At 42.0% G+C, this 21,587-nt stretch overlaps 1 protein-coding gene across 3 annotated transcripts; it reads left to right on the top strand.

Moving 5' to 3' along the window:
• Positions 1 to 531: 531 nt before the first annotated feature.
• On the top strand, positions 532 to 21,458 carry CCNJL (cyclin J like). 3 transcript variants are annotated; one of them, XM_026047718.1, is made up of 6 exons: positions 532 to 637; positions 8,325 to 8,535; positions 18,889 to 19,188; positions 19,440 to 19,599; positions 20,309 to 20,894; positions 20,982 to 21,458. In XM_026047718.1, the coding sequence occupies exons 2-5, from the start codon at positions 8,340 to 8,342 to the stop codon at positions 20,739 to 20,741; spliced, it is 1,089 nt and encodes a 362-aa protein (XP_025903503.1). In that variant the 5' UTR covers positions 532 to 637; positions 8,325 to 8,339; the 3' UTR covers positions 20,742 to 20,894; positions 20,982 to 21,458. The 3 variants fall into 3 exon arrangements, with proteins under 3 accessions (XP_025903503.1, XP_025903502.1, XP_025903504.1); XM_026047717.1 differs by lacking the exon at positions 532 to 637 and adding an exon at positions 1,383 to 1,424; XM_026047719.1 differs by lacking the exon at positions 532 to 637 and adding an exon at positions 3,413 to 3,484.
• The last annotated feature ends 129 nt before the right edge of the window (positions 21,459 to 21,587 follow it).

Here is a 21,587-nt window from a genome sequence, read left to right on the forward strand (position 1 = left end):
CCCTCCTGTAACATGCAAAAGAGGTCCTGCTTACCTTGTGCTGGTCCCAGCTGTTCCTCCTCTTTGCATGAGCTCCAGATTGCTCTATGAGTTGATTTAACTCTCAACAACTATAAAATATTAACCTAGTTTAAAAAAAATAGAAAAAAAAAAGAGGGGAATGTTCAGGGAGGTAGGTCAAGCAATGAAAACACACATGAAGCAACAGAGCAAGTGCAAGGTGAACGGGGAAGCTGGATAGGATAAAACACAGCAAGCCAAACAAGCAGTTCCTGCCTCCTCAATAGAGAGGTGGGACACTGAACATACCCAGAGCAACTTAGGCAAGTACTAAACACACTACTACACCAACCTGCCTTTGAGATGCCATCTAAATGAGAGGCAGCTGGCATCTAAATGAGAGGCACCTGTTAAGGGCAAGCAGAAGTGGGAAGCACTCCCAGGTTGTGCAAATTATTTGCTGAGTGTAGGGAGGTAGAAAAGCAGCCCAAAGGGCTCTCTGGCTAATTGGCTTCTGGATAAAAAGCTCAGCCAGGAGAAGCTTTGCTTCTTGCTGGTTTTGCTGTGATTGCTGCTAGGACTAGTTTCCACTGCTTTCTTCCTTAGCTGAGCCTCTTCCTCTCAGGTTATCATACTTGTAGGTAACATAGTAGTTGCTTGAGCTGCTTTCTGGTTGTTGTGGGGTTTGTGTCCTTTGTTATCTTCAGAGGATCTTGCTCAGCAGTGTTTATTGCAGCATTTTGAAGTGCAATGCTAACAGTAAAGATGCAATCCTAAATTAATCCCTCAGGATAAATGACTTTCTTCATTTGAAAATAGGTTTAGGATTGAAGTTGAACTGATTGCAATATGTTTTAGCCAAGCATGATTTACTGACAATAGACTAACATAAAGTTTCCCTAAATTAATATAAGCTCTGTGCAAAATTATTTACTCTTGGAATCCCTATGGATTTACTTTGATCTAACTTGCTCTGTTTCTTAAAGTGCTTGAAATTACATTGACTGTAACTGCAGTCAATTCTTATAACAGCAAAGGTTCAGACTGCTGCAATGTCTGGGCATGGTTTGTTTAGTTGTTAGCTGGAACAGTTGCTGGAGTCCCCGTTGGGTGTGAACGGCCTTGCTGTTGCTCCTTCCTCCTAGATAAACAATTCYAAGGTTCAAGGCTAAGCCTGAGCTCTTACAAATTGTCTAATTTGTTGCTATAAATATTTTATGATGACAAAGATGCTGCATATATATAAAAAAGTACTGTTTGAGTACCTTTTATGTATGCAACAGAAAAGAATACTACCTCAATTGATTAGGGTAGCAGGCTTTTTCCTTCCTTTACCTTTTCTTATCAATGCAGGATGAGATGACTCAGAACTCCAGAAGAAGTCTTGCTATGGGTTGTATTTGCTTCACTTCCAAATGGAACAGGTGAAACGTATGGGTGTTTTTTTGTTTTCCTGAGGAAAACAGTATTATGTTCTTATATGGAACAGTTTTCTATTTCATATGGAGTCTCCTCCATATGGAGTCTCCTCATATGGAGGATTTTTAAATAAGGTTAAAATATATAAGAGCTTTGAAACAATAGATTATATGGCTGTAAGGCATGTCTGAAAATCAGGGTTATATTACTGAAACTTGAATTGAAAGAAGTTATGTAAGTTATTCTTTTGTAGTAATGAACTTGAGAACTATATTGATATGATACATTTTCTACTACAAATATAGATGTACCCTCATGTAAATTATAGAGATTGCTCCACTTGCAAGGAATTGCTCAGGCTGTTATTCAGTAATAAATTTAAGCCTGTGTTCAGTTTTAAGCAAAAAGACAATATAGATGCACACAATAAATTACATAAAGTAAGCATCTTGGTATTCCGTTAAGTAGATGTTCCTAGTGGAAAGCAGGAGAAAATGATTTCTGATGGACAATTAACGGCAGCTTTTAGCTAGAAGTTTAGTAACGGTGTCCACTCAACTTTCCTCATCCCCTTCCAGTCCCCTTTGGACAAGCCACCAAACTTGGAGTATAAACAGTGGGAGCGTGTTGTCCTCAGAAGACTGGTCAACAGTTTTCTTCATTGGTCAAAACCCAAGTCAAGAAACACTAAAATCAATACAGAAATGTATTTTGACTGAAACACAATGGGTTTTGTTGTTTCCTTTGTTTTTGGAAAATAACAAAGGAACAAGCACTTCATGAGATTCTTGTGAACTGATTTATACAATGGTCTGTAGTTTCCAATTAAGAATGGGAAAGTTGCTGCCAGACCTGGTCAATTTTTGCATGGAAAATGTTTATCCTGAACAGATCAACATTGCGATTTGGGTCTAAAAGAGGTTGAGTGGTGACTTTGTATTTCCTGGCTCCTGGTGTTGCTGAAGTAGATTGCTTGGGAAGACTTGAAGTGTTTCAATTCGATCTACTGAAACATCCTGTAGACTATCAATGCAGAGCCTAATCATATGGGAATAAAGATGAGGGCCCATTGGATATGAAGCTTGGGGTGGACCTGCCAGTGCAAAGCCAGGCTGAAGGCAAATGGTGCAGCCTGCCAGGCTCCCATGTGCCCAGCACCATGAGTAACAGGGAGGGGATGCAGGATCCTGTCCTGAGGACAGGAAGCCCTAGGTTAGGTGCAGAGCATGGGGGGCACTGCCTGCTCCTGGGGACAAGCGYGGTCCTGTGAGTGCCAGCCCCATAGCAGAGCTGGGCAGAGCTGCCTGCTGGTGTGGAGGCGTGTGGCCTGAGGGAGCCTCCAGGCTCAGCAGCTGGTGGGCAGCAGGACATGGGTTAACACTTCTGTTCATTGGCAGCTAAAGGCAAGAAGGCATCCTGCACTAGGAACCATAAAACAGGCTCAAAGCTCATCCCTGTTAACACTGTGGGCAATTACTGCACATCTATAGCTTTTCAGTGGGAAAATGTTCATATTTCAGTGCCTCAGGTGGGTGCTGGTGGTTGTGCTGGGCTTTGTGGGCCAGCTGGGGAGCCAGGCAAGCAGAGCAGCCCCTGGCGAGCGYGTGGCTGGCGGCTGGGCAGGGAATGCAGGTCCCGTCCTTGGCACTGCTCYGCTCCACTGCCTGGGCACGGCTCTGGGAGGGAGCCTCGCCGCGGGGCTCAGCGGGGGTCGCCTGCCCCATGGCACGAGCTGGGGAGGCTTTCGGGGGGCGTGGGAGGTGCTGTGGGCTCAGGTGTCCCGCGGGGCGGCTGCGCAGGGGGCGGCACGGCGGGGTCCCGGCTCCGCCCGCCTCCCCCGGAGCCTCCCCCGCGGCCGWCGGGACGGGACGGGACAGGGCGGCCGCGCAGGGGGCGTTTTCCGGAGCCTGAAAGGTGAATCCGGGCCCGCATCGCGGCGGGTGCCCCGCGTCCCGCAGATCCCGTCCCTGCCGGAGCTGCGTGCGTGGGGAGGAGGAGGAGGATGGAGGAGCCGTGGTGGGAAGGGCAGCTGGCAGCCGACATCCACGAGAGCCTGCGCACGAAGGTGGGCTCGAGCTCTCTTCTCTCCCTCCTCCTCAGAGGCGGCTCCTACTTTTCGGTGGTTTTAATTAACCAACTTGTTGATGACCAACTTGGTGCATTAAGTGCTCAGAGGATGAGAATGTTGCCCTGTGTAAAATCAGCGTGTCTGAGGGGCTTCCCAGGGAGGTGAATGCTCAGTTGGGAGTTAGCAAATCAATCGTGTTCACTGACAGACCGTAGAGAGCTGAGAGGTGTACAAGGCTGTAATTGCTTTGCTAAAGGCTAGTCTGTTGTTTGCATCTGGAGTAGAAAACCCAGGGAAATGACCTTTCAATAGAGCAAAATAACGTGGACCCTCGCTGATGAGTGAGTGTGCTGAGAGCAGGGAGAGGAGGGCTCTGCGGGTAGGTTCTGTGTTTGCTTAGGTGAAGTACCAGCTTCACCTGCAGTGAGCTGGGTGAGGTGAAAGAGCCCCTAGCAAACACTGACCTGCTCCACCTGGCCCAGCTTTTAAGTTACTGAAGTTTCTGCTGGAAAAATGAAGGCTCTGCCTGTTCTGCTTCCTTGTCCTGCACGCAAACAATTACATCACAGCAGGTGCTACAACTGATACCAGGTTTGTGTGATCCACTGTTTTGTTCTCATGCTCTCTGGTTGAAGCAGGTCTTCCTAATTCAGCAGGTGGGAACAACTGAGAGCCCGTTAATAGGGTATGAAAAGGTGAGAGCTTTGCTTTGGTTTTGTTCGTTTCCAAGAAATACCTTTTGATAAATTCTTCTCTTCATTCTGTGCTTGGATGACTAGATTACCTCACCTGGTCTGAGTGCTAACCCAAGGACAGCTGGAGTGACAGAACTGGATTATTTGAGTTTACAGGAACCTGCAGAGAGAAATTGGTCCCTGGGCTGCTCTTCTCTTTCTGCTCTGAGGAAGGTCTACAACTGCTGCTTGAATAAGTTTTATAGTCTAAGTCCTTTTGGTTCTCTTTCTTTTCTACAGAGTATTAGTAGCAAATCACAGAATCTTAAGCTATCTTTTGAGGTTCTTTCTTTGATGTCTAAAGTGGCAGGACCTACGGGAGGACATTGTGAAGTTCCTCCACACAATGCTGCAGCAGAGTTTGAGTGACTTGACCATCAGGTGCAGTGGTTGAGTAACAGCAGTATTGGTCATCTGTTGCTTCCTTGTGCTAGCACAGATTTTGTTCTTCAAAACAAACAAACAAAAAAAAATGTTGTGACCCATAGCTACTACTGTGCTTGAAAGGTTTCTTCCCACCTCCCTTCCTCCAGTCTGATKAACTAATCTAGAAAATCATAGTAATTTCCCATCAGTTTTATACCCAACTTTTGCATGCCTCTAACCAAAAAGATCAAATGGCCAGCTGTTATGTTTTAGGGTGGGAAAACAGTGCCGTGAACTTGGTGCAATCAGTGCCTGTAGCAGCAGAGCTCTGGGGAATGCCGCTGTATATGCGGGTGGTAGAAGGGAGTGTGAATCACAGCCTTGGCCCCTCTTACTACTGTGATACAGAAAAGCAACAGTGACCTCTTTGACGGAAGATACTTGCTGAGGAGTCTTGGTCTGGAAGGATATGCTGCTTTGGTCTTGAGTGAGAAGCATAAACAGGGCTTAGCTGAAGTGGTGAATGTAATAGGAAAGTTACTTTATAAAATGCCTGTCCAGGAGGTTGAAATTTGCCTTGAAGGAAATTTTACTACTTTGAAGAACAGGTCTATATTTAATGTAGAGAATCAAGTGTCCCTTTTAAATAACTTCTTTTCTTTAAAGAAGTAAAGGCTCTTTAGAAACCTTTTGTTTTTCTATTTTTCCCCAAGAATAAGATGTAAGACATACAAATACAGGAGATGCATGCCTGCTCTGAAACAACCCAGGCKTTACATAAAGAAGTGAAAAAATATTATGTCTGTTTTTCTTTTCCTCTCTCCACGAAACTGCAATTTTGCGTTATTCTGAACCTCCCTGGAAGCTGATGTCTTTCCATGACAGATGGCCTGTGCTGTATCTGGGAGATGCGTTCTGCATGGGGGCAGATACTGAAAGCCCGTGGCAGACCTGCTTCTCGCGCGGAGAGGGCTGAAAGATGCTGAGAAGCTTTGTGACCTTCCAAAGACTCTAGCTCAATGCAGAGGAAATGAAAAGCCTGTGAATCGCCTGGCTAGTTAAATATCAGTGTTGTGATTAATTGGATGCAAAGTTTAGCTAAGTGGGGCTGTGGTCTGCAAGGTATTGAGTGTTGACCGGATGGAGCAAAATGATTAAATTCCAGGTGTACTTTGCATGYCCTTAAAGTTAAATGACAATAGAAGTTCTCTGGATTAGGCTACAATAGTAACTTATTTGTAAGACTGAGGTAAGAAGAGGTGGGCAGAAATAAAAAGCAGGCACCCTAACCCTGCCCTCCAAACACCAACAGCAAAAAGCCAGCACAGAGTGTGCGCTCAGGGTGCTGAGCTGGGAAGACAGCACTGGTTCTTCTTGTGAATTGTGAATACCTGTGAATCGCAAAAAAATTCCTCTTCTGTTCCCAGAACTTACTGCTATTAGTTTGGCTGAATGTCACATAACTTGCTAATTTTTGTACTGCTTGTCAGTTCACTGCTGGCTTTATATCAATGGGGGAAGAGTCCTAGTGAAAAGGAATTGGCAGTAGAAATCCTCATGTGAAATTTATTGCTCTGTTGAACACCAACTCCTGCACACTGGTGTAAGATATAACCGCTGCCTTAGGGCAGCTGGAGGATCCTGTTAAGTTTTCCACAGCCTCTTCAGTTTTTGGCTAGCTTAGTTCAGACAGAAAGCCTTAAACTTCACACGGTTGCTAAAAGGTTTTAGTTTTTTAAACCTTGCTGCGTAGTTTCTCTGGACATGACTTCTGAAGTGTCTTTTTCTCACTCAGCTGCAAAAAGAGGCTGAGCACGGACAAAATCTCACCCCTAAAGTGGAGGCAGGGAATGGTGCCCACTGAAATGGTCAGGCTRCTCCTTGATGGGCTGGTCTCTGATGGATGAATAGCTCATGTCTGGAGCCTGGCCGGCTCTCAYATGTGGTTACCAGGGAAGATTTGTCTCCTTTAAAACCACTTTAAAATGTTTACATTGACTCCTGCCTTTTAGGAAGTCAAGTCTTGAGGTTGACAGGAGATGGCTTATAAATTGTCTTTGTCTTTAAGTTTTCCTTTGCAGTCCAGGCACAACTGCATGAGCCTACCTTTTCAGTTCTCTGATTGTGATCCTTTTRAATGCCTGTTCTGCCTTTCTGAGGGGTTTTTGGTTTTTTTTTCTGAGSGTTTTTTGTGGAGAGATAGGAATCACTATGTTGAGCAAAGCTTGCTAAGTGATTTCCAGGACACCTGTGAGCCTATTCTATGCTGTTGCTTTTAGCATTTCAATGTGACAGTTGTTCAGTAGCCCAGAGCAAAGTTGTTGGAGTAGATTTAAATGATCAGGTCAAAGCTGCATGTGAAAGGGCCATTCTAGCAGACAGCTCAACACCTGCTTATTTATTTATTGGGATAGGTGTATCATTGGAGTAAATGGTGGCAACTTGCATTTTTTGTGGTCTAAAAAGTAAGTTAAATTTAAAAGCTGAGATTCATCACATTTTGCTGGGAGACAGGTGTTCAAAGAAGACAAATTTCAAAAAATGAAATTGTTAGTCGCCAAGAACAGCACTTGTCAGAGCTACAGATGCCACCTGTTTGTACGATAGCTTAGTTGGTGTACTGAGCTGTTAAGAAATACAACTATTTTCCCTCCTATAAACCTSGGTCTGGAAACCATTCCTGCTCAAATTTTTGGCTGTACTATAAATTCAGACTCTGAACCTCTGTATGTCAGTTAYGTGCTGGGATTTAAATGTGTCGATATAATAAAATTGAAAATTAAAATCATGATTGTTTTCAGGATATAAAACAACAGGGGAGATGCATGTTCTATGTTTCCTTCTTGTAAATTCTTACTGCTGGGGAACTTTTTTATAATCCCTTCAGTGAAGGCAGCCCCGTATTCCAAAGGGCTGTTTGCCTCTCTGCAGCATATGTCTGTTCGGTCCAGAATGTGTTTTTTCCCACTGATTCTTTTAAGAAAGCCTGGGAAGCAATGAGCTAWAACAGCATCCTGCTTGCTGTCTCTGTGAGCTGCCTGGGCTGATGGAGCCTCCCTGGTTTCCAGTCACCTGCAGCCCTCCTCGTGGGACTGCCTGGCTGTTTTCTCCTGATAAACTGAAGCTCCATGGGGAATGCCTGGTTCCAGGAGCACTGTGGGGAGAGTGGGCAGCCACTGGAGTCATAGCTAGAGCAGCTACCTCCCCTGAATACTTGCTTTCTTAAAGCCCGGTTTATTTACTAGAACTAAGTGTTGTATACTCTGTTTTCCTGCTTAAAATATTTCTATTGTGTAGCACTGTGCTACTTTTTAATTCTTTTTTTGAAAATGCGTAATACAAAATATCACAGTATTTCAGTGTCTACTTATGAGATGTACCTTGCTGAAATAGCACTGTCCTGTCTATGTCTAGCAACATGTACTTAGCCCATTTGCTTTGAGTCTGGTCAGGGCAACTGCATTAGCTGTGATGGTGTCTAAAAAAAGAGAGACATTGAATATCAGCTGCAAACTTGTTTAAAAACCTTTCAGATGAAGTGCTCTATTTTTCTAGTATAGGTGGGCCAAAATCTGTAACAATTCTGGTTTTCAAATAAAAATTTTACATTACATGGGAACTAACTTCTGCCAGCTCAGTAGCTATTTACTATTAAAACATGCTAGCACCAAAAGTGCTGACTGACGTGTATTAGTTTCAGGGCCTCTCTTTCCTCCTTTTTATCCTTTCCTCTGTAGGAGCTAAAGCTGCCTATGTACAAGGCCCGTTCACCGCAGATCGGGATGCGCCGGTACTTCATTGATCTCCTGGCTGTCCTCAGCAGCCGCTGCGATCTGTGTCCTACGGCACGACATCTTGCTGTCTACTTACTGGACCTCTTTATGGACCGCTATGATATCACTGTCAAGCAACTGTATGTCATTTCGATGGCCTGTCTTCTCCTGGCAAGTAAGTTGTCTGCTGCCTGCTAAGGCTTGCTTTTTTAATTGTTATTTTATTTCCTCAGCAGATGGTGGTTTTCCTTATGTGATATGCTGTTATCACACAATCTATGTTTATATTATCATTTGATGGAGATATTAGGCCTACGGTCTAATGAAGCCTAAGGAAAGGCATAAAATAGTCTTTTAATAAAACTCTGTTTGACTTCATAACTTGAGCTGCACATCTGTGTGCTGGCATAGAAGAGGTTTTGGCAGCTGAAGCTGGGTCAGAGAAAAGGATCACTGAGGATTAGGGGTGACAGGGCTGGGAAGCGGTGGCAAGAGCAGGAAAGTTTAATTCCAGAGGGGAGCTGATAGTAAGGAATGTTATATGTGTCATATAAGGCCTGTCCTGGAGATCTGTCCTTGGACAGTTTGTGTCTCAGTTTTGATCAGTAAGTATAATCAATTCTTCGCATACGTTTCTTTTATGTGGTCCAAAGGAAAATTGCTTCCTGAGGCACTGCTCTTTGCTGGGATGTGTTTCACTTGCTCCAAGCTCCTGTCAAATAGCCCTCCATTGCCATGTAATAGGAAAACCTCAGTATTGATATACCTTTGGCAAACGGCCTTGAGCACTTGTCATCAGTACCTTCTTGAAACTTTTACAGGATTCAGTGCTGTGCAAGTGAAGGAGAGCAAGGCTGGCGCTTCAAGATCTTGCAGTCTACCATTGCAGACTTGAACTCAGCTCCTAGATAAGGCAGGAGTCACTTTACCATATGGAAGCCTTGTAGAGCAACAAAACTTTTGTAAATTTACTGTTAATGGCTGAAAGGTAGTCATGTTAAGATAAAACTAGTCATGTCAGTTAAGATAAAATATACTGAGGAGAGCCTGAGCTCTTTGTTTAGGAATGAAGGTGTTAACGTACATTGTCTTTACAAAACAAAGGATTGCTACTGCTTTTTCTTGCTAGGTGTGTTCTGAACAGCAGAGAGAAACGATGGGCTTTCATCATTTTGCCACTGGTATATARTAAGTACTGCTGTCTCCCTAATTCCAGAAAAGATCATCAATTGTATAGGTCAGTTGCTAGCTCACGTTATGGAAAATGCCACCGTTAAAACCAGAGCAAAATGGAATCGAAGTATTCCGTGTCCGTGTAGCTGCATGGCAGCCTAAGTGAATCTAAGCTGGCGCTGTTGCAGTTCTGCTGTTCCAGTCCKTTGGTGAAGCCTTCAGGCCTGTAGAAAACCAACCTAGCTGAGGAACTGAATGTTTTTATGTCTGTTTATGAGAAGGGTATTTTTCTGAGGGCTCAGGAAAGTATCAGGGGAAGGAAGAAGTTGGAGGGACTGAGGAGGTGATTTTTAAATACTAAAGGTTTCTCTGCTTTGCAAAACTCTCAGGGGTGACTTAAAGTGGAGTTTGATATTAGGTGTTTACACCAGGGCAGTCTACATTTACTGTTGAAAACAAACAAGAATCTTTGTTAAAAAAAGAAAAAAAAAAAGTAATGGTAGTTAGTGTTTTTTGTTGTTTTTGAGTGTTTACCTCATGTTTACAATGTCAAAAATGTTTAATGGAGAACACTTATCAGTAAATAGTATAAACACATCATGAGATTTTTTGTTTGGGATTTCTTCCTGATGAATTCTTTAGAAAAATAGTTGAGTGAGAGTTCAAGGGTAGTGTGCAGCCCACAAGCAGGATGGGGTGTAGTATTATTTCTTGTTTCCACTAACCACTTAAATGTGTGATAGGAAAGGGAATAGAAAAGCTTTGGGGCACAGAAACGCATTTTTTACCTCTGAAATAGAAACAGGAAACTTTAAAATTATGCAAATTAAGGGGTTTTTTAAGCTTAGAAAAATTCTTGTCTACTTGCATTTAGCTTTTAAATTTGCTGCTACTGTTTCCAATCTAATCCAATATAAAGTGTGCCTGAAAGCTTGTTTGTTTTTTTTCCTCTCCCTTCTTCACCATAGCCCTAGCCTTAGATCAACAGGCATCAGCAGACTTCTCCTGAAACAGCTCATAGCATTTCCCTAGTTGTCTTTTCATTAAATAAAGTAAATTTCTCTTGCAGTTTTCTGCAGTGTATATTGACTGACCCATCAGTTCCCCAGGCAGGGAAATGGGATTATGATAGTGGGTCTTTGCTTCCCTGATCAGTAACAGTTGCAGAAGAGATTAGGAAATGGGGAGATACTTTTGTGCCAAACGAACTGTGCTGGCTGCCAAGTGATGTTGCAGCCAGGACTTGCTATGGTTGGGAACATGGGTGTGTGTTCCTTAAATCATCTAGCTGCTCATTAGCCAGAAGATGTACATTTTTTTGCAATGCAGGCCTTGGAGAAGATCCCTGGAACTCTTGCCAGATAGCTATGCTGAGAGGCTATGCTGTGCAAGCTCTGCAGTTCACTATGATCATCAATAGTTACTAATTCCAAGGAATCAGTCCAGAAAGTGAATGCTAAAAAGTCATCAAGAGAACTCTAGAGATGAATTGAAAGTCATTGTGTGTGTGTGTCTATTGTCTACCTTGCTGGAAAAGTTACTTCACAAAGTTACTTTAGGAATAGATTTAGAGCAATCATTTGACTTCATTTGCATTAAAGGAAACTGCTTGCTCCAAACCAGAATTGTAAACTATACATGTTTCTGTAATACAGTAAAACCTAGTCCGTATGCAGGTTTTAGCTATGTAATCTGGGACCTCCTTTTGAGGTCCAGATGTGCTAGTGGAAGAGGTTGTCAGTCCCCTCTGCTTTGAGATGACCATTAGTCGAGCCCAGGAGCTGTAACTGGTCAAGACAATCCATCTTCCTGAAGCAGACAACTAGAGATTACCCACGTTAACTGCTTTGCTGTTAGGTCTGGGAAATGGTGGCTTCTGGTGAAGGGTAATGATAGGCAGCAAAGACTTGGTAATCTTCAGGCTGGATCTAGTTAGGATAGGTACTAGTACACCTGCAGAGAGGTCAGGGCAGCTGTCTCAAGCACCAAGACTATGGATGAATGTTCACTTTAAAAGCAGCTATGCTACCTGTCTGATTTTTCCTCCCTACTCCAGTTATATATTGAGTTATCTCTGATCTTCTCCAGACTAAATCAGCTGAAGTATAAAAGGTTTCAATAAGTGGATTGAGATAGTCTGGGTAATGATTTGCTTGAAGCGAAATGAGGAGTTCATAGAGATGAGAAGAAAACATCCCTATGCAGAGGAGCACAGTTGAGCAGCATCAGGTTGTAGTGTTGCAAACAGCACCTGGGTCAGGCATTTCAAGGCATTTGTGGCATTTTAAGGTGCACTAGACCTAACTGCTTCACTGGAAAAGGGGATTATATGAGGATTTCCCATCTGCTGTAGTGCTGCTTGGCTTAAATTGCCTGCCTGGAGCTGTTCAAAACAGCTGCTCCAAAGTAGGTGAGATGCATTCACACGATCTATTCAGCTGCTCCAGCTGCAGGAGCAGTTAACTCTCAGGAGACAGCAAGCACCTGGGGTCAGTAAGTTTGACACTGCTGTAATTATTTCTACTGTGAATTTTGTAACTGCTGCAGGTGGGCTCCACCTTCATGGGGTATCACTACAGTTGAAGCAGTGCAGCTTCTGTCAGCTGCTTTAAAGTCCTACCTTGCTTTTAAAGCTGCTCCTCTTTTTCTGAAGAGCTAACCTTCTTCAGTAGCAGCTGCTTCAATACCTGAATAAAAGCCAGGGCTCTCCTTTTGTGAGCCATTCAGACTGCTTTGAGTGTTTCTGCAATTGAGTTCTTACGGCTGCTCTTCCTCAAGACAGTTCTGCTGCTATGGAGACCACACAGATTCCATAATTAAGTATTGTTTTAAGAAGAGCAGCTTAACTGTTCAGTATATATACAGTGTTTCAATGGTTGTGCCTTGGTTTTGTTTTGCTCAGCTTCTTAGCCTTCCAGTGGATTAAAAATCCAGTGGATATTCCAGTATGGAGCACAATAAAAGAAATTAAAGCATGAAAGATGTTAGTACTAACTAGGATAAGCTTAGGTCTTCTAATGCAATTCCCYGCTGAGCAGGTGGAGCTGTTGTCAGCCACCAAGGAGCTTTTTCCACTGGACCATGTTTCATGGTCCATTCTCCATTTATTCTCTTACTATCATCAGCAGGTGACTATTCTGGAAAAGGCAGTTGAGCTACTTATTTCTAATGGAAACACAGTGATGGGGAAAGATAAGGAGATACAGTGGTGCTAKATACCAGGAATGAACAATTCCTGACTGCTTGCTCAACAAGAAGCTGCAGAAAAGGAAATTAAGCTAAATATCTTCAAAAGAGTGGCTGTGTCTTTTTGCCTTGCTTGGTGAACAGTTAGCACTTGTGTTTGTGCTTGGGGGGTGCAGAGGAAGGAAACTCAGACGTTTGTTTTAATGTGTTTTGGAACAGTGTAGTACTAAAAGGAAACTAATCCTTCAGGTGTGTAACACRCGTAGCCTTCGGTCTTTCCTGTATGCTGGGCTAGATGGGTTTGACTGGTTTGTGCTTAGATTAATTGCTCATGGGACAGAGAACTAACTTTTAATGACTCCTCAAATTGGCACTCCTTTTTCCTCCTCTTTTTTAAGGGCTCTGAAAAGGCAATAAAACAAATTGCCTGCATGTCCTGCTTTTCTTCTGCACTCCATATAAATCCCTGGGAAGGCCATCTACACGGAGAACACCAGTAAACGCTCTGAAGCGCATGCTGTGCAGCTGGGCTTGCCAAGCAACTCCTGCAGTGGTGAATAACAGCTTCCCAGGATCTTTGAYAGATGTAATGCCCCTCTTAAACCTTTGTGTTTTTTCTTAGTTAAAAGCTGGCATGGATGGATAGGCTGTTTTGATCCTCTTGTGAAAAATGAACTAATGCAATGCGCTCTTTATAACTTAAGTCTGTTTCTCTTGGCAACAGCTTTTGCTCAGGCTTTTTGATCCGAACAGAACGTGTGACTGTCTAACTTGGAGCATGCTTTCTTATTCCTGGGGCAGGGGAGGTGGGGATCTGATTGTAAAATTGTGTGGCACAGAACATGGGCTACAGTGACTTGAAAATGTCTGTATTATTATTTACAATAACATTAAACAAACCTGTTTTTATTTTACAAAAAGTTGGACAAACAGAAGTAATGGAAAACCTCCTTTGTGTTCRTGGCATTTTAGTCTTCTAACCTCAGACCTACTTGTATAAAATACTTGCAACATCCAGGTAATTCTCCAATTAAATGTTCCTTTAAAGACGTAAGATTTTTGTTATTAAAAAACACAACTACRTTTGAAACCAACAGGGACAAATAAACAGCTTTGTCAGTAAAGAGAGCTCTCAACACAAGAGCAAAATTATTTTGAGGTATTTCCAGTAGCGTTTCAAAAGCATTCAAATGACGTAGACACGCAGTCCTTCTGAACTCCAGCTAAAATTGCAGCTGAATCATTTTATTTATTTATTCCAACCGCTCTTCTCAGTCCCTGGCAGAAAAAAAAAATGGGGGRGGGTAGTGTTGGTTAAATCAGTCAGTGTTATTTGTTTGGTCTGTGCTAGGCCTGCAATGATTTTGTTGAAGTCTTTAACATTCTTGAACTAATTGTGCTGGAGACCTTGGTTTTCTGAGTATAAATATTCTGTACATAGAATCTGAATTTCTGTTATGCTAAAGTAATAAAAGTCAGAATAAAATATTCTGGTACTTTCAGATTATAGAAGAAAATGAACAGAAATAGGAGAAATTGTATGTCAAARCATGTTAAATTTACCCTTGTCCAGTTTGCATATTATAACTCTGGTCTGATGCAATGAAGTAACTTTTGGTCTCCTCTCCAGATTTCAAATTCAAAATAGATGTGAAGTGCTTAATAAACTTGGAAGTGAGGTGTTTATATCCAAGTTGAATTGCTAAAGGTGATGAAGTTGTTGGTACCTTGCTTTGTGTAGTAGCTCGTATCCTCCAATTTCATAGTTCATTTGACATGGAACTTTTGACATGGTTACACTTCACCTGGCTCCGTGTCAGAGTTTTCAAATCTTTCTTCAATGTATCTAGATATATTCAGTACCTTCAGTCTGCTGTAGGGACAACTGCTGTACTTGACGACAAAACTAGAATTAAAGAGTGTTGAGGAAGGGAATCTTGAATCACTAAACTTTGTTGCTCTTGATTAGTCTTAAAAATATCTTGGCTAAAGCAAACAGCTTTGCCCTGTGTTGGCACAATACCTTTCTGGAGGTACCGTGGTGATTTTGTTCTCTGGACTGCAGTCTGACCTGTGGAAATGTCCAAGTGGAAATAAAGTAGGAGTTGAACTTCTAGAAGTGAGAATGACAAATTTCATCTTTACTTTCCTGGACATGTGGCAGATGCTCCTAGTTTGGCCAGTATACTATCAGCAGCATCGGGAAAACTGACTTTTTTCACCAATAGCATCCCTGTACTCCTTTCCTATTTTAATTCAAGTGATGGTTGGTTTTTGCTTTTCTTGGTGACTGTTATGCTCCTTTATGGTGGGGGGACTTCTCTATGCACATTTCTTACAGACTTTTAATGCATTCCATTCCCATCATATCTGAACTGTCTCAAAGAAATGACATCTTTAAATGTGCTAAGACAATTTTTAGCTGGTAAATATAGAAAATTCTGTGTCTTTAATTCACTGGAGACATTGTTGGATGGAATTGCTACTGTAAGTGGATAGTAAGAACTTCTAAAATAATTTTCGGGTGTCATACTGTTTTAAATTATTTTCAGATTTGACAAGTACACTCAAGTCATATAACACATTGGTAGGACCCTTGTAGACGGGATAGAAGGCCCATTGAAGCACAGATCAGTTGTTAGACTATAYGCTTTCAAGACCAAAGAACAACAATGATTACAGTGTACCTTTAAATAGCCATGCTCCTGAATAATGCATTTGAATTTTGTAGTAAGGAAGCTCTCTAAGCAGTATTGGAATTATGCATTATTATTATTATTAGATTGTCACTAGCTTCTGAAACAAGCAAGGCTGGTAGACAGGTCATCTTTGATTGGAGAACATTGTAAATTTAAGAATACTTAAGTGCTTTCTTAGGTTTGCAGCAAATAACACTGTTGCTTTCTTACTGATAGGTCCTCTCCTGGGAACCAAATGCAACTATAAAAAMGCGGAGGCTCTGCTCAGCTGTTTTGACCCTGAAAATGTACATTTTCTCCTAATCTCAGAGGAATTATTTATGTAAATCACTTGGTTTCAGTGCACTTCTCCTAGCCTCTCAGTGACCCTTGCTAATGAGGCCCTCCAAGACAGGAAGGAACAAAGAGCAATTCTGAAGCAGCAAGGGCAAAGGTGGCCTTGCCAGAGGGGTTTTAATGTCTTCCTTTTTGTAGATTGTGCATTTAGCTTCCAAATGACATACCCAAAGGAGCTTTCTTTGTCTGTATTAGATCTTCCTTTGCTGCTGTGCTTTCCCCAAACGGCATCCTTTCTTCACACTTGACTGAATGCCTTTTAGCAAACTCCTTTCAGTTTCTGTCAGAAAACTGGCTTTTAAAATGATTTGAGGAGTAGAGAGGGTGTTGGAGAACTGTTAGGGTAAGCAAAGAACTGAGGTTTGAAGTTACTGGGATTTTTAGTTTTAAAACTTTGCTTTGTAGGCAATTTGAGAAGAACGGACAGCAACTTTTCTGTCCTCTTATTCCCTCTCCCCACAACAGTTTTGATGAAGGAATGAATGCATGAGGGAACTGCGACTTCCAGGCTACCTTGATGTGAAGAATTCTTGGACAGCCGCTACTTTAAGACGTAGATATAAAATAAAGCTAAAGGTTTTATAATAGCCTAGCATTCAAATTGGTGATTACAGTTCTATTTCAGGCATATCTGAGGTTATGTTATTTGCTCTAATATAGCAGAGTCTGGTTCAACCTCTAAATAGTCATCAGTTAATTGTGTTCACTTGTGAAATGACAGAAATGGCTTCTCCTGCTATGGGTTAAGAGTATGTAAGGGYTGAGTGAAGACAAGTTGAAACCTGCATCCAAGAGGAAGTTTGCAAACTGACATGTTTTCTCAAAGTCATYGTGTTACTGAGTATTTTGGCAAGAATTTGGCATTCTGTTTTCAAAAATTTTATTTAAAAAAAAATCCTGGTGTTTAGCGTAAAATACTTCATAGCAAATGTAGTTTAATACATCAAAATGTAATAGGTTCTTAACCTCTCTACCTTTGGGAACTATTTTATTCTATATTCTGAAGAACTAAATTTGAATGCTTTWAGGGTGTTTCTGGGACCTTTCATCCCTGAACAGGCACGGTTTAATTTGGGATGGCTGCAGTGGCACCAGTTGTCTACTGGAAGCTGCCACATTTGTCTGCAGCCTCTCAATATCAACTGGGATAACAAACATGCCGTTGCAGTTCATAAGCCCAATGTAGCAAGACAGATGTTGATTTTTGATTTTCCATGCCATGCACTCTGGGTATATTGGTATTGGTTTGCCAGCTGTTGTGTGAGTAGCTGCAATGTTTCTGTAGCAGGAACAAGATAGACAGCTGTAGAGGATAGAGCTTTTCACTGCATTTTAACTCACAGTTCACAGCCTTGTAATGATGTGGGTACATCCTACCTCTACACTGGTTTAAAGCTACTATGCTGCTTCTAAAATGAGCTGCTGCCTGTACGTGCTGGTTTTGCCAGCTGGGGAGAGACCAGAAGAGAGAAAATAAGCCTTTTTTTCCCCCTTAYCCCATTGCCTCCTTATCTGTAGTCAGCAAAGTAGTGAACTCTTCCTTGAGCTTCAGTGAAAGGATAATGTAGGTGCAGACAGGGTGTTGTGGGRAGTGTTTGCATGTGTAAAGATGACGGGTTGCTCTCCAGGATGAAGCAGCAGCAGAAAGGAGAGATTGGCAATAGGAAGTGATAGTAGCTGTACTGTGGGGTGGGAAGGATGGCCTTCTTTTGGTGAGCTGGTGCCAAGAGCAAATCACTAATTTTKCAGAAAAACTTCAGGTAAGTGGTTTCCTGCTAGTTTGGTGAGATGACGTGCCATATAGCAGGAAAGGAAGGGCTCAGCCACATCCCAGTGTGGACACAAGGGAAAGGCAGAACCACAGGAGCAATTCTAGCTGAAAAAAGGGAAACTTCACAGGACTGTTGAGTGATAAAAGGGCTTGTTTGTCCTGACATGTACCCTCAGTGGTTCTGAATCTCTTGACTTAAGGTGACGTGCTGCTTTACTTTATTTAGTAAGAAGCTGTTAAAGTTACAATAGGGAGGAGCTGTCTTTTGCAAATGACCTAGAAGGAYATGGCAGTCTGCCTAGCAAAGATGAATATCTTCAATTTACCTGTCAAGAATAAAGAAAACTAGTAACTTGCATCTTAGTCTTCAAGATTTTGGCACTAAAATACCRCCTTCTTTTTAAAGAATCTATCTCTAACAATGAAAGTTCATCAAAACTAAAAATAGTCAGGATTGCTAGTTAAGASTGCTACATGTAACCCTCTCACCTAGAACACTGCTCCCCACCCCTACCTAAAGCCCATGTTCGATCTTAACATGAAATATGCCAGTTATTCAATTGCCAAATTAGTGAAAGTGGTGCTAGCAGTCTTATTCACCACTTTAAATAGAAATACAGGGAAGAAAGTCAACTTGAACAGAGCTGGGAGCCTGTTGATCAAGAAGCACAGAGGCATTTAGGAGCTGCAGTCAAGTTTAGAGCTTGTTTGACCTAAGTAAKTGCAGCACTCCTACCTCTGCTGTTCTGGAGTGCTGGTCAGCAGAAGAGATTGAAACTCCTTCAGACAGGATTTGTCAGAAAACTGCTCAAAATACTCCTGGAGAGYAAAATTTTGGTATATTACTGAAAAATTGATTAAAATTATATGCAACCCATCCTCATTGAATATTAAGTTTCATATTCTTAAATGAATTTCTTCATCTTATAACACATCTCTTTTGTAGCTATGCTTCATTCTTTTTTCCTCATGGAAATTTTTTTAAACAAAGATATATCAAATTTAGTGTTGCTTATTGTTTAAGCATGTAATATATTCAAAAAGAGTACTGCAGTRTATAAATTTATATCTTTGAAATCATGAGTCTTACATTTCTCAGATTCTTTCATCCCTACTGCTCAGCTATCCCTGTAAGTGCATCTTAGACTTAGTTTTGTATAAGCAATTCAAAAAAAYTATAAAAAAGATATGAGAATATGCTGACTAGTCTGACTCTTTTCCTGTACTTTCATGTCCCTCTTTTGTTTACCTTTAGAAAACACCTTTCATGATTAGACTGCCAGGTTTTAGAGGTATTCTTTGTTGGCTTTTGGACATTTGATCATAACCACAGGCCTTACCTGAAAAGTACATTTTCTGGCAGGCAAATTTGAAGAAAAAGAAGATCGAGTTCCAAAGCTGGAGCAGTTGAACAGCCTGGTGTATATGTACAGCATGAACGTGATATTGAACAAGAAAGATTTACTCAGAATGGAACTGTTGCTTTTGGATAACTTTAACTGGAACCTCTGCCTGCCCACGCCAGCACACTACATCGACTACTACCTCTTTGCTTCCATTGGCGAGAATGACCTTCACAATGGCTGGCCCATCACCTCCTCGACCAAAGTCAAACCCTTCTTGSAGAAATACGCATATTACTTTCTTGATTTCTCAGTGCAAGGTGTGTCCTATTCTTTATGACATGAAATAATAGTGGGGCTTTTAAGGATTTGCTTTGCATCATAACTTCTGATATCTGTCCATGTGAGAGGCACATCTGTCCACGTGAACTGCAGCATCCTCMTAAGCCAATCTCAAAGCTAATGTAAATATATGTGTGAGTGTCAATAGTCGACTTCAGTTGAGTATTTGAGACCAAATGGTAGCTTTCAGGCTAGTGTATTAGTATGATTTTTTTCTTTTCTTTTATAGATCACACTTTCCTTCTTTTTCGTCCATCATTGATTGCTGCAGCTTGTGTGTGCRCTTCACGTATCTGTATGCAGATTTCTCCTGCCTGGACAAAACAGCTTGAATTGCTAACATCTTACTCCTGGGAGCATCTTGCCCAGTGCATTGAGATGATGCTTATGTAAGATCAGAACTTGAGTAACTTGTGCTCTTAGTAAGATGCTAATAATAGCTTTATATACATCTATGTACAGTGCTTATATAGCTATAATCAATATRTTATCGATTACAATCTCAGTGTAGAGAAGCATAAAAGGAGAAGAGCAGGTGATTTTTACTAAATTCTCTATTTTATCCATATTTGTAATGGAGGAAGTTGAGCAGTGTTTGGTCTTCATTACATAGTCTTGTACCAGTTGCTTGTATGAATGTTTGGAAGCTTTTACAGCTGGTTGCTGCAAGTTTTCTTGTTTTCACTATACCTGCAATATACCATGGTGTCTCTCTGCAGCAAGTTATCCATAACATCATGAATGTAGCTGGGAGAACCATTCCAGCACTATTCTTTGCTCCCTTCTCCAGCAAAGGATGTGCCTGTAATACTTCAATACTGGCCTGCTATATGAGCACCTATCAATGCAATGTGGGTTCATTGGTGTTAATCTGTCAAAGGCTTGATCTCTAATTCAGAGACAGCTTCCTCGGTAGAGACTCTTGTAATATATCCTTAAAGATCTAAATGAGGGTGCTCATAGATGGTAAAAGTATTCAAGACTTGTTATACATAGCAAAGCCCCAAAAGCTGATGGTGTAGCCTCACTGGTGAAAACCCTGGGATCTATGTAAGCTCTCCCAAGAACTTCTTTTTGATAATCTGCATTTTGTTTCAGATATTACGAGAACRATATCAAAGAAGCCAATAACATAAAAAAGCAAGTAACAATACATCAACAGCAAGTAAYGGAAAATCTGAGCCCTCAAACCACTACCCAAGTCCTGTTTCAGCAATCCAGCTATCACCCTTTAGCCCGACATACAGCTGCTCTCTCCCAGTTTCAGCCACCGGTGCAAGATTTGTGCTCTGCTTATCGCGACTCCTTGCAGGCACCGAGGCCCAGCCGGCCGCTCGCTGGGAGCTCTCTGGGCTCTTACACTGCCCTTCAGGCTGGTGTCCAGCCACCCGCCCAGGGCCTGCCCGTGCCGGCACCTGCTGCCACCCTGGTGGCCTTGGGGACAGGGCCCGGACGCTGCCTCTCCACGGCTTATGGCAGCAGCTACTTCAGTGGTCATCACGCATGTGCAGCTGGGTGTTTTGATGGTTAGGTGTTGATCGTGGGGAAGAAAAGGTACCATCAAGATGCTAACAACCCAGTATGTGAGCCAAGATATTTATCTGAGTGAAAATCATGAARGAACAGAATCCTTACAGCTTGCTCATTCACGGGATGTTGAGCTGGATCCATTGATCGCTGAAAAGTGGGTGCCTTTCTGACAAACACTGTACTTTTGGCTTGTAATGAGAGAGAGAAATAGAAATGCAATAACATACTTCACTTTATGCAGGTGACTTTCAAAGTGACATTGAAAATCTATGGAAATTACTTCCTGCTGGTCTGCTGCTGGTGACTTGTCAGAGCTTGCTGAAAGCCTGTGCTTGTCGGACGTGTAGCTGTTCTTGGAAGACACGCAGTGCTCTTGCTCTTTCCCAAGGACACCTCTCCGGAACCGTGGCAGCTCATACTACTGGAAGCTTCAGCTAAAAACGTACTGAAAAAGGATGTTGCTTATACTAATGCTCACACTGGTATTCTCTGCAGAAATCAATGTGTAGAATGCTTTGTTTTCTTTRAGCAGGAGTGATAGTTTTAGGAGCAAGACTTGAAAACAAAGGGAGAAAAGAAAAACAGACCAGAGGACTCCTGAAATCATTCTTGCCTTAAAACTCACTTGGAATCTAGATGTGCTGCTGTTGAACAGACCATTGCTCTGCCTTCACTTGTTAAAGAAAATTCAATCTTAAATCAGCATTTAGGTCTACAAGATGTTGCTGCTTTCTGAAACTGGAGTCTGTTAGTAAATTTTCTATGGTCTTTATCAGGGATTTAATGTTACTTGAAGAAATCCTTGTGTGTGTGTGTGTGTGTGTGTGGGGGACCTCTTGAAGTTCAT

Source organism: Nothoprocta perdicaria, unplaced genomic scaffold (assembly GCF_003342845.1).
Source record: "Nothoprocta perdicaria isolate Ctin4 unplaced genomic scaffold, notPer1 scaffold_5, whole genome shotgun sequence".
Taxonomy (NCBI): Eukaryota; Metazoa; Chordata; class Aves; order Tinamiformes; family Tinamidae; genus Nothoprocta; species Nothoprocta perdicaria.